The sequence below is a fragment of the Balaenoptera borealis genome, assembly GCF_965194805.1.
Source record: "Balaenoptera borealis genome assembly, chromosome: 19".
NCBI lineage: Eukaryota > Metazoa > Chordata > Mammalia > Artiodactyla > Balaenopteridae > Balaenoptera > Balaenoptera borealis.
In genome coordinates, this window is record NC_138878.1 from 26,196,267 (window position 1) to 26,214,265 (window position 17,999).

At 40.3% G+C, this 17,999-nt stretch overlaps 1 protein-coding gene across 3 annotated transcripts in view; it reads left to right on the top strand.

Moving 5' to 3' along the window:
* Positions 1 to 17,999, top strand: part of CSNK2A2 (casein kinase 2 alpha 2) — a 39,515-nt gene that overhangs the window by 16,516 nt on the left and 5,000 nt on the right. For all 3 annotated transcript variants that reach the window (XM_082368988.1, XM_082368989.1, XM_082368990.1), the window contains exons 5-11: positions 6,508 to 6,567; positions 11,454 to 11,537; positions 12,342 to 12,452; positions 13,278 to 13,379; positions 14,264 to 14,364; positions 15,204 to 15,352; positions 16,786 to 16,879. In XM_082368988.1, coding sequence (XP_082225114.1) covers positions 6,508 to 6,567; positions 11,454 to 11,537; positions 12,342 to 12,452; positions 13,278 to 13,379; positions 14,264 to 14,364; positions 15,204 to 15,352; positions 16,786 to 16,862 — 684 coding nt within the window. In that variant the 3' untranslated portion in view covers positions 16,863 to 16,879. The remainder of the gene's footprint in view (positions 1 to 6,507; positions 6,568 to 11,453; positions 11,538 to 12,341; positions 12,453 to 13,277; positions 13,380 to 14,263; positions 14,365 to 15,203; positions 15,353 to 16,785; positions 16,880 to 17,999) is intronic.

The window sequence follows — 17,999 nt, forward strand, 5'->3', positions numbered from 1 at the left end:
TCAGGCTTATTATTTTGTCCTGTGTCCATCTTATTAGGAAAGGATGTTTTTATTTATTTTTTAAATTTTACTGTTAAGTGTATTAATAACTGGTTTTAAGGTATCATCCAGAGAAGGTTTGTCCCTGGTTTAAATATCAGGGATGAATCGACAGTGACACAGCCTGTTCTTTTCAGTATTTTTTATTGATACAATGGATAATAAATTTTTATCTGTAATTTCTTTTTATTGTAGAGTCTTTCTGATTTTGGTATCAAGGTTATACGGACTTCATAACATAAGTTAGATAGCTTTTCCTTTCTATTCTCTGAAAGTTTATATAAAATAGGGATGATCTAGGTAGTAGGTATCTTCTGAGGTGGGGAGGGGAGACTTTGAACTACACTTTCCTTTTTAAAACATACTGTTGGTTAAAGTTTTATCCTGGTTTTCTATCTCTTCCTGAGTCTATTTGGATAATTATTCCTAAAGTTGTCTACTTTAAATTATACTTGCATAAAGCTGTTAATAGAATTCTCTTAGGACTTAAAAACTTAATATGTCTCTAATTATGCTTTCCTTTACATTTGTAATATTATTTGTACCTTTACTCTCTTTTCTCTTGTTTTTTTTTTTTTTAAAGAAATCAGTGTTGCTAGAGATCTCTTATTAATGCTTTCAAAGAATTGCCTTTTGGTTTTGTGCTCAGAGAGTTTATGTTAGGTTTTCGATTTCATTCTGTTTCTGCTCCTGTCTTAATTATTTTGTTCCAACTTTTCTTCTTTCTTCCTTAATTATTTTCTTTCTTGGGTTTTCACTGTTTTTTCCTGTTAACTTCTTGAGTTGAAATCAGCTCATTTGATTTGTTTCTGTCTTTCTTGATTGGTAGTAAGTGTGCTTTAAGTCTATACAACCCCAAGCATCATTGTAGCTACATTCCATGGTTATGTAACTCACTTCTATATAGTTTTCAGATTACAAGTACAGATTCCAAACTTGTGGATTTGGGTTTTTCTCTCCAAATCTTTTACTTTGAAAAATTTAAAACCTACTGAAAATTGGAAAGAGTAGCACAGTTAATACCCTTACATTATCTAGATTTACTAGCTGTTATTATTTTGCCACATTTGTAGTTATTTCTCACCCCTTCCCAACCCTCCCCTCTTTGTCTTTCTTTTTGTTGAAGTCATCTTAAAGTAAGTTGTAGTCATCATGATACTTCACTTTTAAATATGCCATCACTGGAACTAGGTAGGACATTTTCCTGTATAACCACAATACTGTTAGTACACTTAAGAAATTTAATATTTATATTATAATGCCATCTAATATATAGTATAGAGTTTATATTCAGAAGTTTCCCAGTAATTATTGTCCTGGGAATGTCCATTCCGGATCCACTTGGTATTTTTTTGTTTATTTTTTTATTTTTATTTTTTAAAGATTTATTTTTTTATTGATTAATTGATTGATTGATTGATTGCTATGTTGGGTCTTCGTTTCTGTGCTAGGGCTTTCTCTAGTTGTGGCAAGCGGGGGCCACTCTTCATCACGGTGCGCGGGCCTCTCACTGTCGCGGCCTCTCCTGTTGCGGAGCACAGGCTCCAGACGCGCAGGCTCAGTAATTGTGGCTCACGGGCCCAGCTGCTCCGCGGCATGTGGGATCTTCCCAGACCAGGGCTCGAACCCGTGTCCCCTTCATTAGCAGGCAGACTCTCAACCACTGCGCCACCAGGGAAGCCCTATTTTTTTTTTAATGATTCTTTTAGTTGGTTCCTAATTTGATTGCACTGTGTCCAGAAAACATCTGTATAATGTTGATTATTTGGAATTTGTTGATGGTTGCTTTGTGGCTTTGGTACACAGTCATTTTTTTTATATCAAGCTTGTTAATTTAAATCTTTTTCAGATCTTCTATGGCCTTGATAATTTTTTCCCTTGATATTTTATTTTGTGGTAGTGGTACTGGTTTGGTCAGTTTCTCCTTAAAATCATCAGTTATGCTTCCTATATGTCAAAGCGATAATAAAAGATACATGGTGATACTTGGAACAAAAGACAAAATTTGAAAGCAAATGAACAGGAAAAGCCAGTTTCTAAAAGTTGGAATGAATAGTTATAGAAAACTCCCAAACTCAGAATTGTCTCAAGGAAGCTAAGGTACTGTTTTAAGGTAGAAAGAGTTTTTTGTTGAGACATGCTTCTCAGTTTTCTATGCCTTTGGAAAAGTATCAGTAAAAATAAGTATACATTTTAAGTAAAATATATATCATTTGGGCATTTAAAAATTGTTTAAGACATCCCAAATGGGCTCCATCTTGAGAAGATGGTAGACCCATATTAATCTTTGGAAAATTTCATATCATTCACATAGAATTAGGCCTTGACTACCTGATTATCTTGAGGCCTTGTTAATGCTGTTAGGGTCTGATGTGGAGATGGTGCATTCACAGACTAAATAAAGTTTCCTTAATTGGGGGGACAAAATTTACTTTTATTATAGATCACTGACATTATTTTGTCATTTCTTGGTAAGACATTTTCGGGTGATTTGTAGTAACTTTGATGTTCTTGATTAATGATTTTTTCTGCTTCCTTAAGTTTCTAAAAATGTTGCCCTTGGTTTCATTCTGGATCTTGGGGTTATGTGTGAACAGTGCTATAAAATGGGTGCCTCCTGCATTCAGCACCTTTCACTTTTACTTTATTTCGCACTCGCCCCACTTTTTCTTCTCCCTACGTGGGGACCACTGGTTTCTGGACATAGACCAAGCTGTGTATGGCAGGGAATATGCAAGCTATGTGTGCAGCGTGAGAGTTTGCTGTGCTGGTGATTCCCACATCTGGCTGGGAACCTTCTTGAAGTGAGAAGTCCTCCTGAATGACAGTCGTTAGGGATGGGGCCTTGGAATCTAGCTGCACCACGACTGGAGCCTAAAGAACCATCTGTGTGTAGACAGCATGAGTGAGGCCCACTTGTGGCCATTCCTTTCTGGATGTTGGTTTTAGACCAAGAAGGCACTGATTCTTTTGGTCAAATTGCATTTTTCCCATTCTTCTTCTCCGACCTTCTGAGGTTAATTAAAAGTCCCAGGAGAGGGGGCTTCCCTGGTGGCGCAGTGGGTGAGAATCTGCCTGCCAATGCAGGGGACACGGGTTCGAGCCCTGGTCTGGGAAGATCCCACATGCCGAGGAGCAACTAGGCCCGTGAGCCACAACTACTGAGCCTGCGCGTCTGGAGCTTGTGCTCCGCAGCAAGAGAGGCCACGATAGTGAGAGGCCCGTGCACTGCGATGAAGAGTGGCCCCCGCTCGCCGCAACTAGAGAAAGCCCTTGCACAGAAACGAAGACCCAACACAGCCATAAATGAATGAGTGAATAAATAAACAAACAAACAAACAAACCCAAAGTTAAAAAAAAAAAAAAAAAGTCCCAGGAGATTTCTACCTTGGGCCCTTTGAATAGTCCTGGAGTATAACTGACTTCTAGGGAAATGCCAGTGTGTTTGAGACTTAGAAACTATTCACCAATCCTAGTTTGGTTCCATTCTCAGCACCTTTGTAATCTTCCGGGAAGTATAGGCTTGTTTTGTTTTTGGTAAGTCACTTACTTTATGAAAACGTAAATAAAACTAACTTCCTGACAACATTTTGCAGTTGGTCGGTTAAGGATGTTCTCCACGTAGCTGACTAAGAAGAATGGAGGAGAAGTGTGCTTCTTGTGAAATTTTCCTTCCTAATTTGTCATGGAATCTTAGTACTTCTGTTTCTTGAGGACAGTTTTAATTTTGTCCCATTGACTAGTGAGCATCGTCAAAGACATTTATTGACTGCCTTCTGTGTACAAGCACAGAATTGCCACACGTGTTATGGGCTATATAAAACATGTTATTCTGCTGTGCAAGGACAGAGTTGCTGTCCACAGACAGAGTTGTACGGTGGACCCTTGACATGCCTGAGGGAAGGAAAGTTCAGAGATCTTTAATCACCAAATCGGTGACTGCCAGCAGCTGTGGCATCCGTTCCTCCCCAGGATGCATATGCCTCGATATGCAGGGGCGGTGGCCTGGGGCTCTTGGCATGTGGGCAAGGTGAAGAAGCCTCTTGTTGTTCACAGCAGAGTGAGAAAGTATCCTGAGAACTTCACCACCAGTACCCGAGTGCAGAACATTAACTCTGGGGACGCTGCTGCTGTCGGTGTCCTGTGAGCGCCCCAGAGAACGGTGAATAGCCTGGGGGTTCAGAGAAGGAAGAGACCACTGTGGGCTCTGTGGCACCCGGATGGGATGGTTATGACTTTACCAGCTAAGGGGGAGGGGCAGGCATTCTAGATTTGGGGGAGGGAAGAACAGAGGTGGCAAAGACAGGTTTCTTTCGTCAGAGTGGGGAACTCCTGGGGGCTGCAGTGAAGAAAGAGCTACAAAGGTTGGAGGAAGCTACTCCCTGGACTCTGGTGAGTCCTGAATTTCAGGCCCGGGTGGTAAAATGTTACAGGTGTAGTTTGGTCTCCTCCTTCCCAGAGCTCCTGAAAAATGAAAGTGAGTATCATCCTGTCACTCAGGACTTTGTAACGTATTAGGCCTAAACGCTATAGTCAGCTAGTGTTTTTTTTGTGTTACGTAAAATTGATATTGGTTAGAGTAGCTATAAATACTGTGTTGGCAGTCCAAGGACATTTGTTTTTATGCCTTAATACTCAGGTGGATGCTTGGGATAGATACCGCATGGTATGAGAGGAAAGCCTTCCGCAGATAAAGGTCCAAATAATAAAATAGCCCATGTTTGTTTTCTGGAAATAGAATATTCTAGCCCTCTGAGGGTTACTAGAAAATGCCCTTTTCACTTTCATTGTCTGTTTATTGCCTTGAGGTTCAACTTGGCACAGTCTCTGGGAGTGATCTCCTTAACTCTCAGAGGAAGAGCTGATTTGGCACCCGAAGAGATGTTATCTTCGGCCTGTGTCTGTACATACAGACTGTCAGTGTGCTGCTGAGAAGCCTTTCTTGCTATGCAGAGCTGGGGGAGAACAAAACACTTGGGTGTTAAGCTGTTATGCAGTTGAGTCTCTCAGGAGCCGAAGTGGTGGCACGTTCATCCCATTGGGCCTAAACGCGGTTCAGTCCCAAGCAGGGTCAGCCTCCAGTAGTGGAGCAGCTCCAAGCCACCACCAGTATACTGGAAAGTATGTGTTCATTTTCTACAGTGCCATGAGTGAAATCAGACACTCTTACTAAGTTGGAGGGATAATTACTCTTACTGAAAAGGGGAAATTTGAGAAAGAGGCTAAGAGTTCTGGTGTTCAAAAATGTTGGATTCGATTCTTGGTAAATCTGTTGTTTTTCGTAAAAAAAATTTTTTGAACAGGTAGTATGTTTACATGGATCTAAAATATAAAGCGGTACACAGTGAAAAGTCATTCTTGCACATACAAATATGCATGTGTAGTTTTAGTTTCCCCTCCTTTTTTACACAAACACATTGTATACGCTGTTCTGTGCTCCTTGGAGAGATTCCCTACATGGCTTGAGTCTTCCAGTAAAGAGAGAAACAAAATAGGTTTAATAAAGGTGTACTGATTAATTTTACAGAAGGTGCTGCTTGGACTGATGGGGAAAGAGATTTACTTGGAATTGATTGTCTAAAATAATAATATAGTTTCTGATGGGGGTTTGTGATGATTTAAATGAACCTGGCTGTGTGAATTCTACTCCGTCTCTTAGAAATTGAAATCAAACAAACAAAACTCCCGGTGAGTGGGTCTTTGGATTACCAATTATGAAAACTTACATTGGTATGTCATTTAGGCCTGTAATCATTTTCAGAACTGGTATCCATCCATTCCTCCCTCCCTCCCTTCCTTTTTTCCTTCCTTCCTTCCTTTTTTTTAAACATCTCACTCCACCACTCCTTTTTTTCCCCCCTAAACATTTTACGTCTTTAGCTTCCATCAGTTTTTGCCAATGAAGTGTTCTTTTTTCCAGCCTGGAATTGGTTTTGAGGGAGTGGAGGTTATAGATTTTTTTTTGAAGTCTCTTGCCGTCTCCAAATGCTATAGCAGTTCATTTTCCTTGGGTTTCATGAACAGACTGTCTTGCCATCATTTTACCATGTGGGCTGATGAAGTTTTTCAGATTCTGCTATCTGCTCAGAACTTGGTTCTCTAAAGTAAACTGTGGTGCTGCAGTGGGGTTAGTTTGTTTGAAGTTCAGTAAGAATATGAGGACAATTTGGACTTCATAATAATGTAATTGTGGGTGTTGTAATCATGGAGCATTACACAGGTTTTTAAAAGATCCAAGTTGGTGTAAATGGTTTTTTTCTTCTCCCCTTGGAATTCCTTTCGTTTTTTCTTCTGAAGACCGAAGTGTTAGACCCTTGTCTTTAGTCTTTGTCCTCATTTGTTCCAGATCAGGTAGTAAAAAGTTCTGGGATTCTTCAGTGACTAAGTTTACAGAGAATAATGACCAACTTTGGATAACAAGATGCAATAAGACTAAATTAACTTAATGTTTTCTGAAATCTGTTTCAGCAACTCTACCAGATCCTGACAGACTTTGATATCCGGTTTTATATGTATGAACTACTTAAAGTAAGTGACAGTCATAAACCGTGAAATTTTTCAGGATTATTCATTAAAGAAGTTTTCGAGAGGACACAGAGACCTCAAGAATATTTCTTGATACCCAGAGAATTTAGTGGTGTTTTTTGGTTTGGGGTGGGGGGTTAACTTACATTGAGGCCTCCATTGTGGAATCTTTACATAGAAACTTCAGTGGAACTGAGAAAAATGGCTAAGTTAGTGGTACTGGGGACATTATACCAGAGATTAGAACATAACTCTGGTTGGTCCTTGTTTTTTTGTTTACTGTTTTTCGTTTTGTTTTGTTTTTGCTGCTTAATTAATACTTACCACTAGTTTTCATTACATAACAAATCACCCCAAACTTAATGACTTTTTAAAAATGATTTATTATTTCCCATAATTCAGTGGGTTGGCTGAGTGAGTCTTTTGGTCTGGGTCAACTTGACTAGGGCAAGATGGTCCAGGATGGCCTCATTCACATATCTGGGATGGCAGCTGGAATAGCTGAGGTCTCATTCTCCAGAAGGATGGTCTGGGCTGCTTCCCATGGTGGTCTCATCAGGTCCTAAGAGCAATAGAGGGCAAACCTCGATATACGTAAGCACTTTTCAAGCCTCTGCTTGTGTCACGTTTGCTGATGCCCTATTGTCCAAAGCAAGTCACGTGGCCAAACCTAGAATCAAAGGGTGGAGAAGTAGACTCCACTTTTCATGGGCAGAGCATTGAAGTCACATTGTGGAAGGACATGCATACAGGGATGGTGGGCATTTTACGGCCGTCCTTTTCTTGCCATTTCTCATAGTCCCCTTCTTGTATGAGATAACCCACCCGTTTAGCCCCGGCTGGTTAACCTTAACATGCAAGGAGAGGTGATGGGTGGACCTTCTAGGAGACTGAAATTTTCAAGTGTTATTGATTGACAGAGGAGTGATCTTTTCTAATTTGGTTAGATAAACGCTTAAGTAAAGAATTCTAAAAAGGTTTTTAAAATGGAATACAGTGTTTTTTTAGGGTCATGGATCACTAAGAATCTAATGAAAGCTATGAACCCCACCCCCCGCCCCACGCTGCCAATGCATGTAAAAATATACATACAGCATTACATAAAGTTATAGGGTGGAATGGATGGGTCTCAAGAACTTCTAAAAGAATATAGATGTGTCTAAGATATTGGTATTATTGAAGAAAATTGTCAGGATGGAGTTTTGATGGGATTATGAACAGCTGCTCGAAGAAAATACAAGTTAAATCAAGACTTAGGCTTTAAGGAATGGGAATTTGAAGGACTAGCTTTATGTGAAGTCAGTGTGTTTTCTTACAAGCACTTACACAAACTACTTATCATTCGAGCCAAGGTGGTGGATTCACTCTTATGGCGAATGGGTCTTTCTTTGTCATTAAGATCAGAAAGATGAAGAAAGTAGAGCTTGGTTTATCACACCTTTCTACCTTTCTTCATATCCCCTCCGGGCTAGAATGGAAGGCCTTGGTGGGCAGAGGTTTGCAGTGCTTTGAACTGTCAGGCTAGTCTTTTTCCTAGGGCTTCTCAGAAAATCCCAAGCATTCACTCCGTGAGAGCAGCAATCCAAATCTCACAGTTGGTTATTTTTTTTTAAGTAAGGTATTAAGATTTTGTGGTTAGCTAGCACACCAAAGGTAAGATATATAACCTAGGGCAGTTGTCCTTAGATCAGGTAACAGCATCGCAGTGATACAGGCTGGTCATTCCGATGGCAGTGTCTGATGTCCTCTCTGCCTTCTGGGGGTAGCAGCTATGCGGTGGGGCATACTTTGTGCTAATGAGGCAGAGCCCCAGATGAAAGTTGAAAAACCTCTTTCATGCTTAATGGTCAGAAACAATCAGATTTTTAAATTGAAATAATTCCCCCAAGGAATTTAAAAGCAGTCAGTAACTCCACAGGGAATCTGACTAGTGGCAAAAGAATTTATTCCCTTGCTGTATTTGTCCAGCCTCTGCTTTCGTCAGGTATTTTTCACACCTCAGGTACTGTGGTCCTAATTAGTTTATTCCTTTGGACAAAGACCAGGCAAAATAACAGAATCAACACTTGCTAAATATTCTCATAGAAAAGAAAAAAAAAAAAAAAACAGGGATGGGAGAGAGGAAATGTAGGTGGAATGTAGAAAATGCAGAAGGAACTAGGCTGAGGGCTGCAGCGTGATTGCTCAGTGACTCGCTGAGGCCTCCCACCAAGTCTGAGCTCCTGATTCAGATTTAGGGAGGTGTGTCCTCAGGAGCCGTGGTTCTCTACAGCACTGCCACAGAGCCACTGTGGAATCTTGCTACAACTGTTGGTATAAAACAAGACAAAGAGAAAAATTAAATTGAAGTAGAACCTACATAGATGAAATGAATAAATCCTAAGGGTATAGTTTTTTGATTTTACTTAAGTGTGAAACCTTCACCCACATTGACACAGAACTATGCTGTCCAATACAGTAGCTACTTTCCGGAGGTAGCTATTTAAATTAAGTAAAATAAGAAATTCAGTTCCTTAGTCACACTAGTCACATTTCAAGCATTCGATGGCCTCATGTGGCTGGTGGCTGCCATATAGGACAGTGCAAATATAGACTGTTTCTCTCCTTGCATAGATTATATTCTCACCTCTACCACCATAGTTTAGTTTTGCCTGTTCTTGACCTTCATATGAAAAGCATTGTACACTGTATACTCTTTCGTGTCTGGGGAAAGCAAAATTTGCTTATTCTTGGAATGCTGGTTCTATGGATCATTCTCTGGCTTATATATTCCCTCCCACTTAAAGATGCCTGGTACAGTGCCCTTGCTAGTCTAGTCCAGTGATTCTCCACCAGGTTAACTTTGTCCCTCAGAGGACATTTGGCAATGTCTGGAACCATTTTTGGTTGTCACAGTTGGAGGGGCACTACTGGCATCTCATGGGTGGAGGCCCAGGATTCTGCTAAACATCCTATAATACACAGGACCACTCCCCACAACAAAGAATTATCTGGTCCCAGATGTCAACAGTGCTGACATCGAGAAACCCTAATCTTGTCCCATGGAAAACTCCACCTTGCAAGAGCTCTCAGTGTCAAGCACATAGTAGGTACCACACAATTATGGGTTGCTGTCATTATTCAAGGAGTATATTATGGGCCTCATGTAGGCTTCAAGTGCTTTTTAAGACAAGCCAAAGGGCCCAACATTGAAATTTATGAAAATAGTTACTGTGTTAGAAAAGGGAGATTTAGGAGCAAAGTTTTATATTGTTTAAAACAAAAAACAAACTTAACCCAAATAAGAAATGGGTGAAAGATCTGAATCAACATTTGTTCAAAGAAGATATGGGATGGCCCAAAAGTATATGCAAAGATGTGCAACTTGATCACTCATTAGGGAAATACAAATCAAAACCACAATGATATTCCTCATCAAACCCACTAGAACAGCTGTAATCAGAAAGATAATAACAAGTGTTAACAAGAATATAGAGAAACTGGAACCCTCTCATGGTGCTGATGGGAATGTAAAATGGTGCAGCCAGTTTGGAAAACAATTAGGCAGATTCTTTAAAAGTTTAATGTAAACGTACATACAACGTAGCACTTCACCCGTAGGAATCTACCCAAGAGAAATGAAAATGTGTGTCCTCTTAAAGACTTGTACATGAATGTTCATAAGTAGCATGAGTCACAATAGCCAGAAAGTTAAAACAAACCAAATGTCTATCAACTAGTATACTTATACAATGGAATACTACTCAGCAAGGAAAAAAGCAACATGGATGAATCTTAGAAACAGTATGCTGCGCGAAAGAAGATAAAATACTGTGTATTGTATTGTTTCATTTGATGACTGTCCAGAAGAGGCAAATCTGTAGCAACAGGTGGTAGAGCAGTGGTTGGGAGGAGAGGGGAAGGAAGGAAGGAAGGAGGTAGGAGGTAGATGGGATTGGGGGCTGACTGCAGGCAGGCTTAAGCTTAGGAAGTTCTTGGGATGATGAAGAAGTTCTAAAAATGAACTGTGGTAATGGTGGCACAGCTTGAGGAATTTACTAAAAAATCATTGACTTGTAGAGTCATAACATAATTCTTAAAGACCAACTGGCTCGGGGATTATTTTTAAGGAAAATACTAATATTAGAATATATGTTAATCTAGAAAACCCACATAGGACACTTACCTAAAAGACAAGTCATATTGCAGATATATTTGGATGTCATTCTTCATGTCCACATGTACTCTTTTCATGTCGTTGAACTCATATGAGAAGTGACTCCAGTGTGGTTCCTAGATCTGGTTTTAAACACATCAAATTAGACCAACAGATTAATGTATGATTTCTAAATCCAGGTGGCTGATGTATTGCTACCAGCTACAAGTAGGAGAGGAGTGCCTAAAGAAGTATATCATTCCCCCTTTTTAAGAAACCTTCATCATAGCCCTTGGTGTCCTCTCCACAGCCCCCTTTCTACCAGCTGCCAGCATAGTGTGCTCAGAGAGCAAGGGGTGCCTTCTGAAGCATGTTTTTTCTCTTTTGTTACAGATAGTAAGGCTGCCCCTTGAGAGGCTGTATTCAGATCAAGCTGTCACAAACAAATAAGAATATGCTTGCAGATGCTGAAAATCAAATCTTGTAGTAATACAATATGCCAATTCTTAAAATGTTAACAGAATTCTCAGTTTAACAGTTTCAAAGATGATATTAAGGGCAAGAATTTCACATCTATGGTAGCACTTACAGAAGGGCATTTATAAATATGATGTCCATCCCTATGAAGCTTACAAATTTGACAGTGCTCAATAAAAGCTTTCAGAATCAAAAAAATAAAAATAAAAAGAATATGCTTGCATTGGGGGGTGGTAGAGGGTTTGCTTACTTTTCTCTGTGCTTTCTTATCTAATAGGCTCTGGATTACTGCCACAGCAAGGGAATCATGCACAGGGATGTGAAACCTCACAATGTCATGATAGATCACCAACAGAAAAAGGTACCATTACAGCCAGGCAGTGAAAAGCCTTTCATTGGAAGGCCTAGGGCCAGTCAAAACTCTGGCCAGTACCTAGGTAGTTTCTGAAGACCCATGCTGTTTTCTTTGGCAGACTTGTGATATTGTTATTTCTCTAGTCTCCAGTGTTGGTTTCTACTTCGCATAAGCATAGTACACAAGAAGAGTAGACAGCTGACCCTGACTGTAGTCACTTGTTTAATTTGGTCATGATTTTCTGGAGGGCCTCAAGACAGAAACTACAGCTGGTGATTTTTACTTCCTTTCTTAATGACCCTCAGACCAATCTGCCTGGCCTTAAAAGTATACCTGGGTCCCTCCAATTTTCTATTTTCAGTTCTGATTGTCCCTGACTGGTGAGTAAATGAATCAGCTAGTGTTAGATTAATGAAAAGCTAGAGCAATGCTTGAATCCTGGAGTGGGGCACATGTCCCCAACCTTTTCTGTTATGACTAGAGCTTATAATGAAAGCTATCAGTAATGAGGGGGTATGTTAACACATGCAGCTGGTATGGAGGCAGAAGACAAGCTTAAGCTTTATTGATCTAGAGAGAATGATAAGCCAGGATAATTTAAATTTTAAAAAAGAAAAATAAGATTCCAAGTGCTCTGCTCTAGAAATGACCTCTTAGCAGTTGCTGAAAAGTGTATCTTTTTAGCCAGTGCACTTGCTAACATTTTTTATGTGGCCAAATAATTGTTATCTAATTAGATGTGGCCTTGTTGTAAGACACAGGCATCTGGAGACACTCCTTTCACATGTTTTATTTCTGTCGTTCTTATAGCTGCGACTGATAGACTGGGGTCTGGCGGAATTCTATCATCCTGCCCAGGAGTACAATGTCCGCGTAGCCTCCAGGTACTTCAAGGGACCAGAGCTCCTTGTGGACTATCAGGTAAAATGTTAGTGAAGCACCTCTGGGTTCTTTTTACCTTTGCTTAGGGCTTTTCCTGGCTTTTTCTTTTTCCTGGTTTTTGTTTAGTCAATTTGGATACATTTAAAATCCAGCCTTTGATACAAAAGGTATCCAGGATCATTGTAGATGATCTTGGTTCCTGGGGAGACAATTTAGAAAAAAACAGCTACAGAACTGGGCCTACATACCATCCACGACCTCACTACTTTTTGGGAAAAGGTTTGCCACCTTTTGGGTACCATTCCCAGGAATCTGTCGCCTGGCTCAAGAAGTTAGACTCTGGACTTCCCTGGTGGCGCAGTGGTTAAGAATCCACCTGCCAATGCAGGGGACAAGGGTTCCATCCCTGGTTCGTGAAGATCCCACATGCCGCGAAGCAACTAAGCCCGTGTGCCACAACCACTGAGCCTGCGCTCTAGAGCTCATGAGCCACAGCTACTGAGCCCACGTGCCACAACTACTGAGCCCGTGTGCCTAGAGCCTGTGCTCCGCAACAAGAGAAGCCACCACAGTGTGAGGCCCGCGTACGAAAACGAAGAGTAGCCCCCACTCGCTGCAACTAGAGAAAGCCCGCGCACAGCAACGAAGACCCAGTGCAGCCAATAAATAAATAAAATAAAATAAAATCCAGTCTTTATTCTGCCCCAAAATGATAATTATGGACTTTTCTCAGCTACTTTTTTTTTTGGCTTTGAATTTTAAAATATCTGAAGAGGTCAACTGAAGACTAGAAACCTAGAAACTCAGATCAGAAAAATGACATTTGTAACACCCTTGACTGACTGGTTGTCTTTATTTCCTCAGATGTATGATTATAGCCTGGATATGTGGAGTTTGGGCTGTATGTTAGCGAGCATGATCTTTCGAAAGGAGCCCTTCTTTCATGGACAGGATAACTATGACCAGGTAAGCAAACATCATCTGGCTCCTATCCATTTGGGGGCAGATGCCAAGAAAATAGCATCTTGATAGGGATGCTGTTGTTGAGCCACTAAATATCATCCAGTATCTGCATATAAGCTTTTCTTCAGGGTAAAGAGTTTCACAAAATCTTGTCTGTGGTCCCCAAAGATAGAGACAGATAGTGCTGCATTATGCCCAACTTCCAAATTGTGTCTATGAGGAAGTCAGGTACCTCCTTGTCTAATAAAACAAGATTCTAGTCATTAAGGACTTCACTGGTGGTGCAGTGGTTAAGAATCCGCCTGCCAATACCGGGTACACGGGTTTGAGCCCTGGTCCGGGAAGATCCCACATGCTGTGGAGCAACTAAGCCTGTGCACCACAACTACTGAGCCTGCGCTCTAGAGCCCGAGAGCCACAACTACTGAAGCCCATGTGCCTAGAGCCCATGCTCTGCAACAAGAGAAGCCACCGCAATGAGAAGCTCATGCACTGCAATGAAGAGTAGCCGCCGCTCGCCGCAACTAGAGAAAGCCCGAGCACAGCAACAAAGACCCAACGCAGCCAAAAATAAATAATAAATAAATAAATAAATTTATTAAAAAAAAAAAAAAGATTCTAGTCATTAGGTTTTTTGTCCCCATAATCATCAGCCTGTAGAATATTATTGTCATAATATTATTATCATTTTAAAGGCATTTTGGAAATTTGCATTCATGTGAACTTCATATCTGTGAGTCTGCTGCCTGCCCGCCTTGGGCTCAGATCTGTATCTGTTCCCTGGAAATTTAGTGATGTGGAAGTCTCCTAATTCTTTGGTCAGCATCCCCACGGGCTTGCAGTGAGTTCTGTGCTCAGTAATTTGGTCAGTTTGTTTTGTGTTTCAGCTTGTTCGCATTGCCAAGGTTCTGGGTACAGATGAGCTGTATGGGTATCTGAAGAAGTATCACATAGACCTAGATCCACACTTCAATGATATCCTGGGACAGTAAGTAAGAGAGCGAAAGAAAGAGGGTCTTAATTTACCCCATTTCAGAAGTGAAAAGGTTAGCTGAAATCACTTTGTAAAGCTCTTTCTCCTTTCTAATTATATCAAAATTGAAATATTCTTTTTTTTCCCCATATATATTTTTTAACTTGAGAAATTTGGGCATTGCTTACATGTGTCTTCTAATCATTTTACTTCTCTAAGAGATAACCTGTTTATCAATAGAAAATGGAAGACAAAATCATGCTACAGAAAAAAGCTTTCTGGAACAGCATATGGCTTATTTTAATGGAAAATCTTAGAAAGCTGTGATTTTTCTTTGAATAAGAGATTTGTAGTTTCTTGTTCTGTGTAATGAATTTTCTGTAAGGGAGCAAATTTTAAAGCATATTCTCAGATACAGTACAGTAGTGTTGAAAAGTAGATGTTGTGTTGACAATTTTCAGACAGTAATTTTTATGGAACCTCCATGTTTCTGAGGCTAGCTCTTTAAATATATCTGCTGAACAATAAAGATTACTTAGCTACCTCCGTGCCTCACCCAGAATTGACTAAAAGCCTGGGGCGTAAAAAATTATCTAGAAAGGTTCTACAAATTTTAAATCAGATGCAGACATTTTAATTAATTCTATGTATCAGTCACAGAGCACTGTTTTGTTTGAGGATGCTGTGATCATAACTATGGGGCCGGGGTGGGGGGGACAAGTAACAATAAGAATGAGATTTAATGAGCTTGTAATCAGCGCAATGTTCTAAGACTTTGTTGGCTTTTAGCCTAATATGTAAGGATTCTTGTTGAATTTAATCTCAGAATACCAATGCTTTCCTTTTCTTCTCAGACATTCACGGAAACGCTGGGAAAATTTTATCCATAGTGAGAACAGACACCTCGTCAGCCCTGAGGCCCTAGATCTTCTGGACAAACTTCTGCGATATGACCATCAACAGAGACTGACTGCCAAAGAGGCCATGGAGCACCCATACTTCTGTGAGTTTCCAGGGGCCTGATTTGTCAAAGGGAAATTCTTCTACTCTTTATCTTTGAGGCCAGACAAGAGAATTCTGGGTATTTGGATGAATCATGCTTGGGATTTGGCCTCATTAGTTCGACTCTTGAAACAGCTCTGCAGATCTGTTTCTAGATGCCCAAAGGTGTTTGCTTGTTCACTGCTGTATTTCCCTTGAGTCTGGTCTGTTTGACCATTGCCCATGACCCTGAGTTGATAGATGACAAGTATCTAAAGTTTTGTTTTCAAATATATACATTTGTGTGGAAACCTAATCAAAGATTTTTTTTCCCCCTCAAAAAAAAAATGATTTGTTGAAAGTAGTAAGGTGACCATAGCATATTTTTAAAGAAGGAAATAAGATAAATAAATACAAGGAATTTGAGGAAAGGAAAGCAGGTATGGAAGGACCTCACTAAAATCCTATCTGAATTACAGACTTCTTAGGTCTCACTTTAAAGTATGTGTGTATATTCATTCAGTTTATGTGGTTGCTTATCGGTCTGCATGCATATGGTTCTCCCCACTGATAAAGTATGTCCCAGACTTTCCTCTCATTATAGGCAGTGTGAGGTCATTTAGTCCAGTCGCAGAGGAGACTGAGAGTGAGGGAGGTTAAGTGATCTGTCTCAATTTTCTGTCTGAAGTGAGGTGAGAACTTTCAGCCTATCTCTTGCTTGACCAATACGCTTTTTCCTTCTCCTTTTTTTCCTCTCTGGAGATTAACTAAATCTTGCCTGAAGAATACATTGCTCTGTGGTCTTGAGCCTGGTAACCCATAAGCATTAGTAGACAGCAGATTTAAAAGGTGTTACCCTTCATTCTTCCAGACCTCAGACAAGTGTAAATGGATGTCTTTCTGTCACAGAAGGCTATTTTTACACTCTGAGTTTGACTGAATTAAGAACACTGATGTTTATATTATGCAAATCATGATCTGTCTACTTTTCCGAATACATATTATACTTCTATAAAAAAATTTTTATACTATTGCTTAAAATCGATAGTTCTTCTAATAGCTCCTTTTATTCACCCTTTCCTCCGAAGTGTTTATTATCTACTGCACATACTTTGAAGAAATGGGAGTTGGATATGATGTTAGTATTCAAGGAAAAACAACACATAAGAAAATCAGTAGAAATTTTGAACAGTGGGAAATGGGTGTTTCTCTGCCTCTCTTTTCCCTTAGTCTTAGCAGTTGAACTTGTACTCTGAAGAGGTATACGAGTTGATTGTGAGAGCATTTCCCCCTGATCATTTCTCAGTGTCTGTAATTTCTGTTGCCCTCCTGGCCCTGACTTCCTGGTAGCCTGTATCTCTATCTCACTGTGGAAGAAGGTTGGGTCTGTTATGGTGTTCTCCCCTGGCACTGGCCAGCCCTGCCTCTGCTGACTGTCCTCCTGTTTTCTTGCAGACCCCGTGGTGAAGGAGCAGTCCCAGCCTTGTGCAGATAATGCTGTACTTTCCAGTGGTCTCACGGCGGCCCGATGAAGACTGGAAAGCGACGGGTAATGCGGCATTGATGCTTGCCAATAAAACCAACCAACCAAACACAAACCTTGAAGGAAAACTACAGTGTGATAAAAAGAAATTCTAGCCATTCCTTCTAAACGCAAAGAAGAGTAAAGACCTAAAAGTCTGTCAAAAAGAAAGAAACTCCCCAGCACTAGTCTACAGGGAACTGCTGTTCGGCAGCCTGACGATGCACATAGTTGGGTATCTGAGGGGACTTTCCCTTTGGAATGCATGGGAGATGAGAGACTCGGAGTTGTTGTACATTTACCTTTATTTAACAGGAGACCACTGTTGAATTAACCTGTTCAAGTCAACAAGCTCTGAATATCTGACTTCCTATCTATTCCACTGTGGTCTGGGTTTCCTTTGGTGAGATTCAGGCTCAAGTTTTAGCAAAATGTCAGCAGTCTATAGTGACACACCAGCCTCATTCACGAAAAGGAGATACTAAAACAGTGACGGTATTTTTTTTCTAAGCTCTTTTACAAATTCATGTTTTATGTATTTTTTTTTTTAATGACATGAGCTCTCTGGGAAATGTACCTCATCCCTGCAGTTTTCTTCTAAGTGTATTCATTTGGGAGCAAACTGCAGTCACTCTCACAGGAGTCCCCTTTGATGTCAGGAGGCATCACTTTAAACCTTCTGATGCCATGGACAGGTCCATCTGTCTCATCAAAAGTTGGATGCTAAGTGCATAACTTGGAGCTCAGTGTAACCTTCGTTGATTTGCCTAACCATAAAATCTTGTTGCTATTTTTTTCATGTAGCTTTTTTTTTTCCAGCCTCTTAAGGAAAACTTCATTTCCCAGCACATCCCTGTGTGTGCACCTATTTTAACGCACGTCTCTGAAACAAAGACTTTTTGTTCACAACCATAACTAAAGCTGGAAAGTCAGTCTTCAGGGAGGTCAGGGAGGGAGAAAAAAAAGCGTCCTTATTAGAATTTATTCAGGAAAGACGGATTGGGTGGGAAAAAAACAAGTACTCCCCTCCCATGCTTTACCCCTTTTTATCCCCATGAGAAACAGTTTCCCTCTGTAATCAGGGTAATCTGCATTTTTAAGCTCTGATAGGTAATACATGAATGTGTTGGCAGAGATAAGTCTTTCT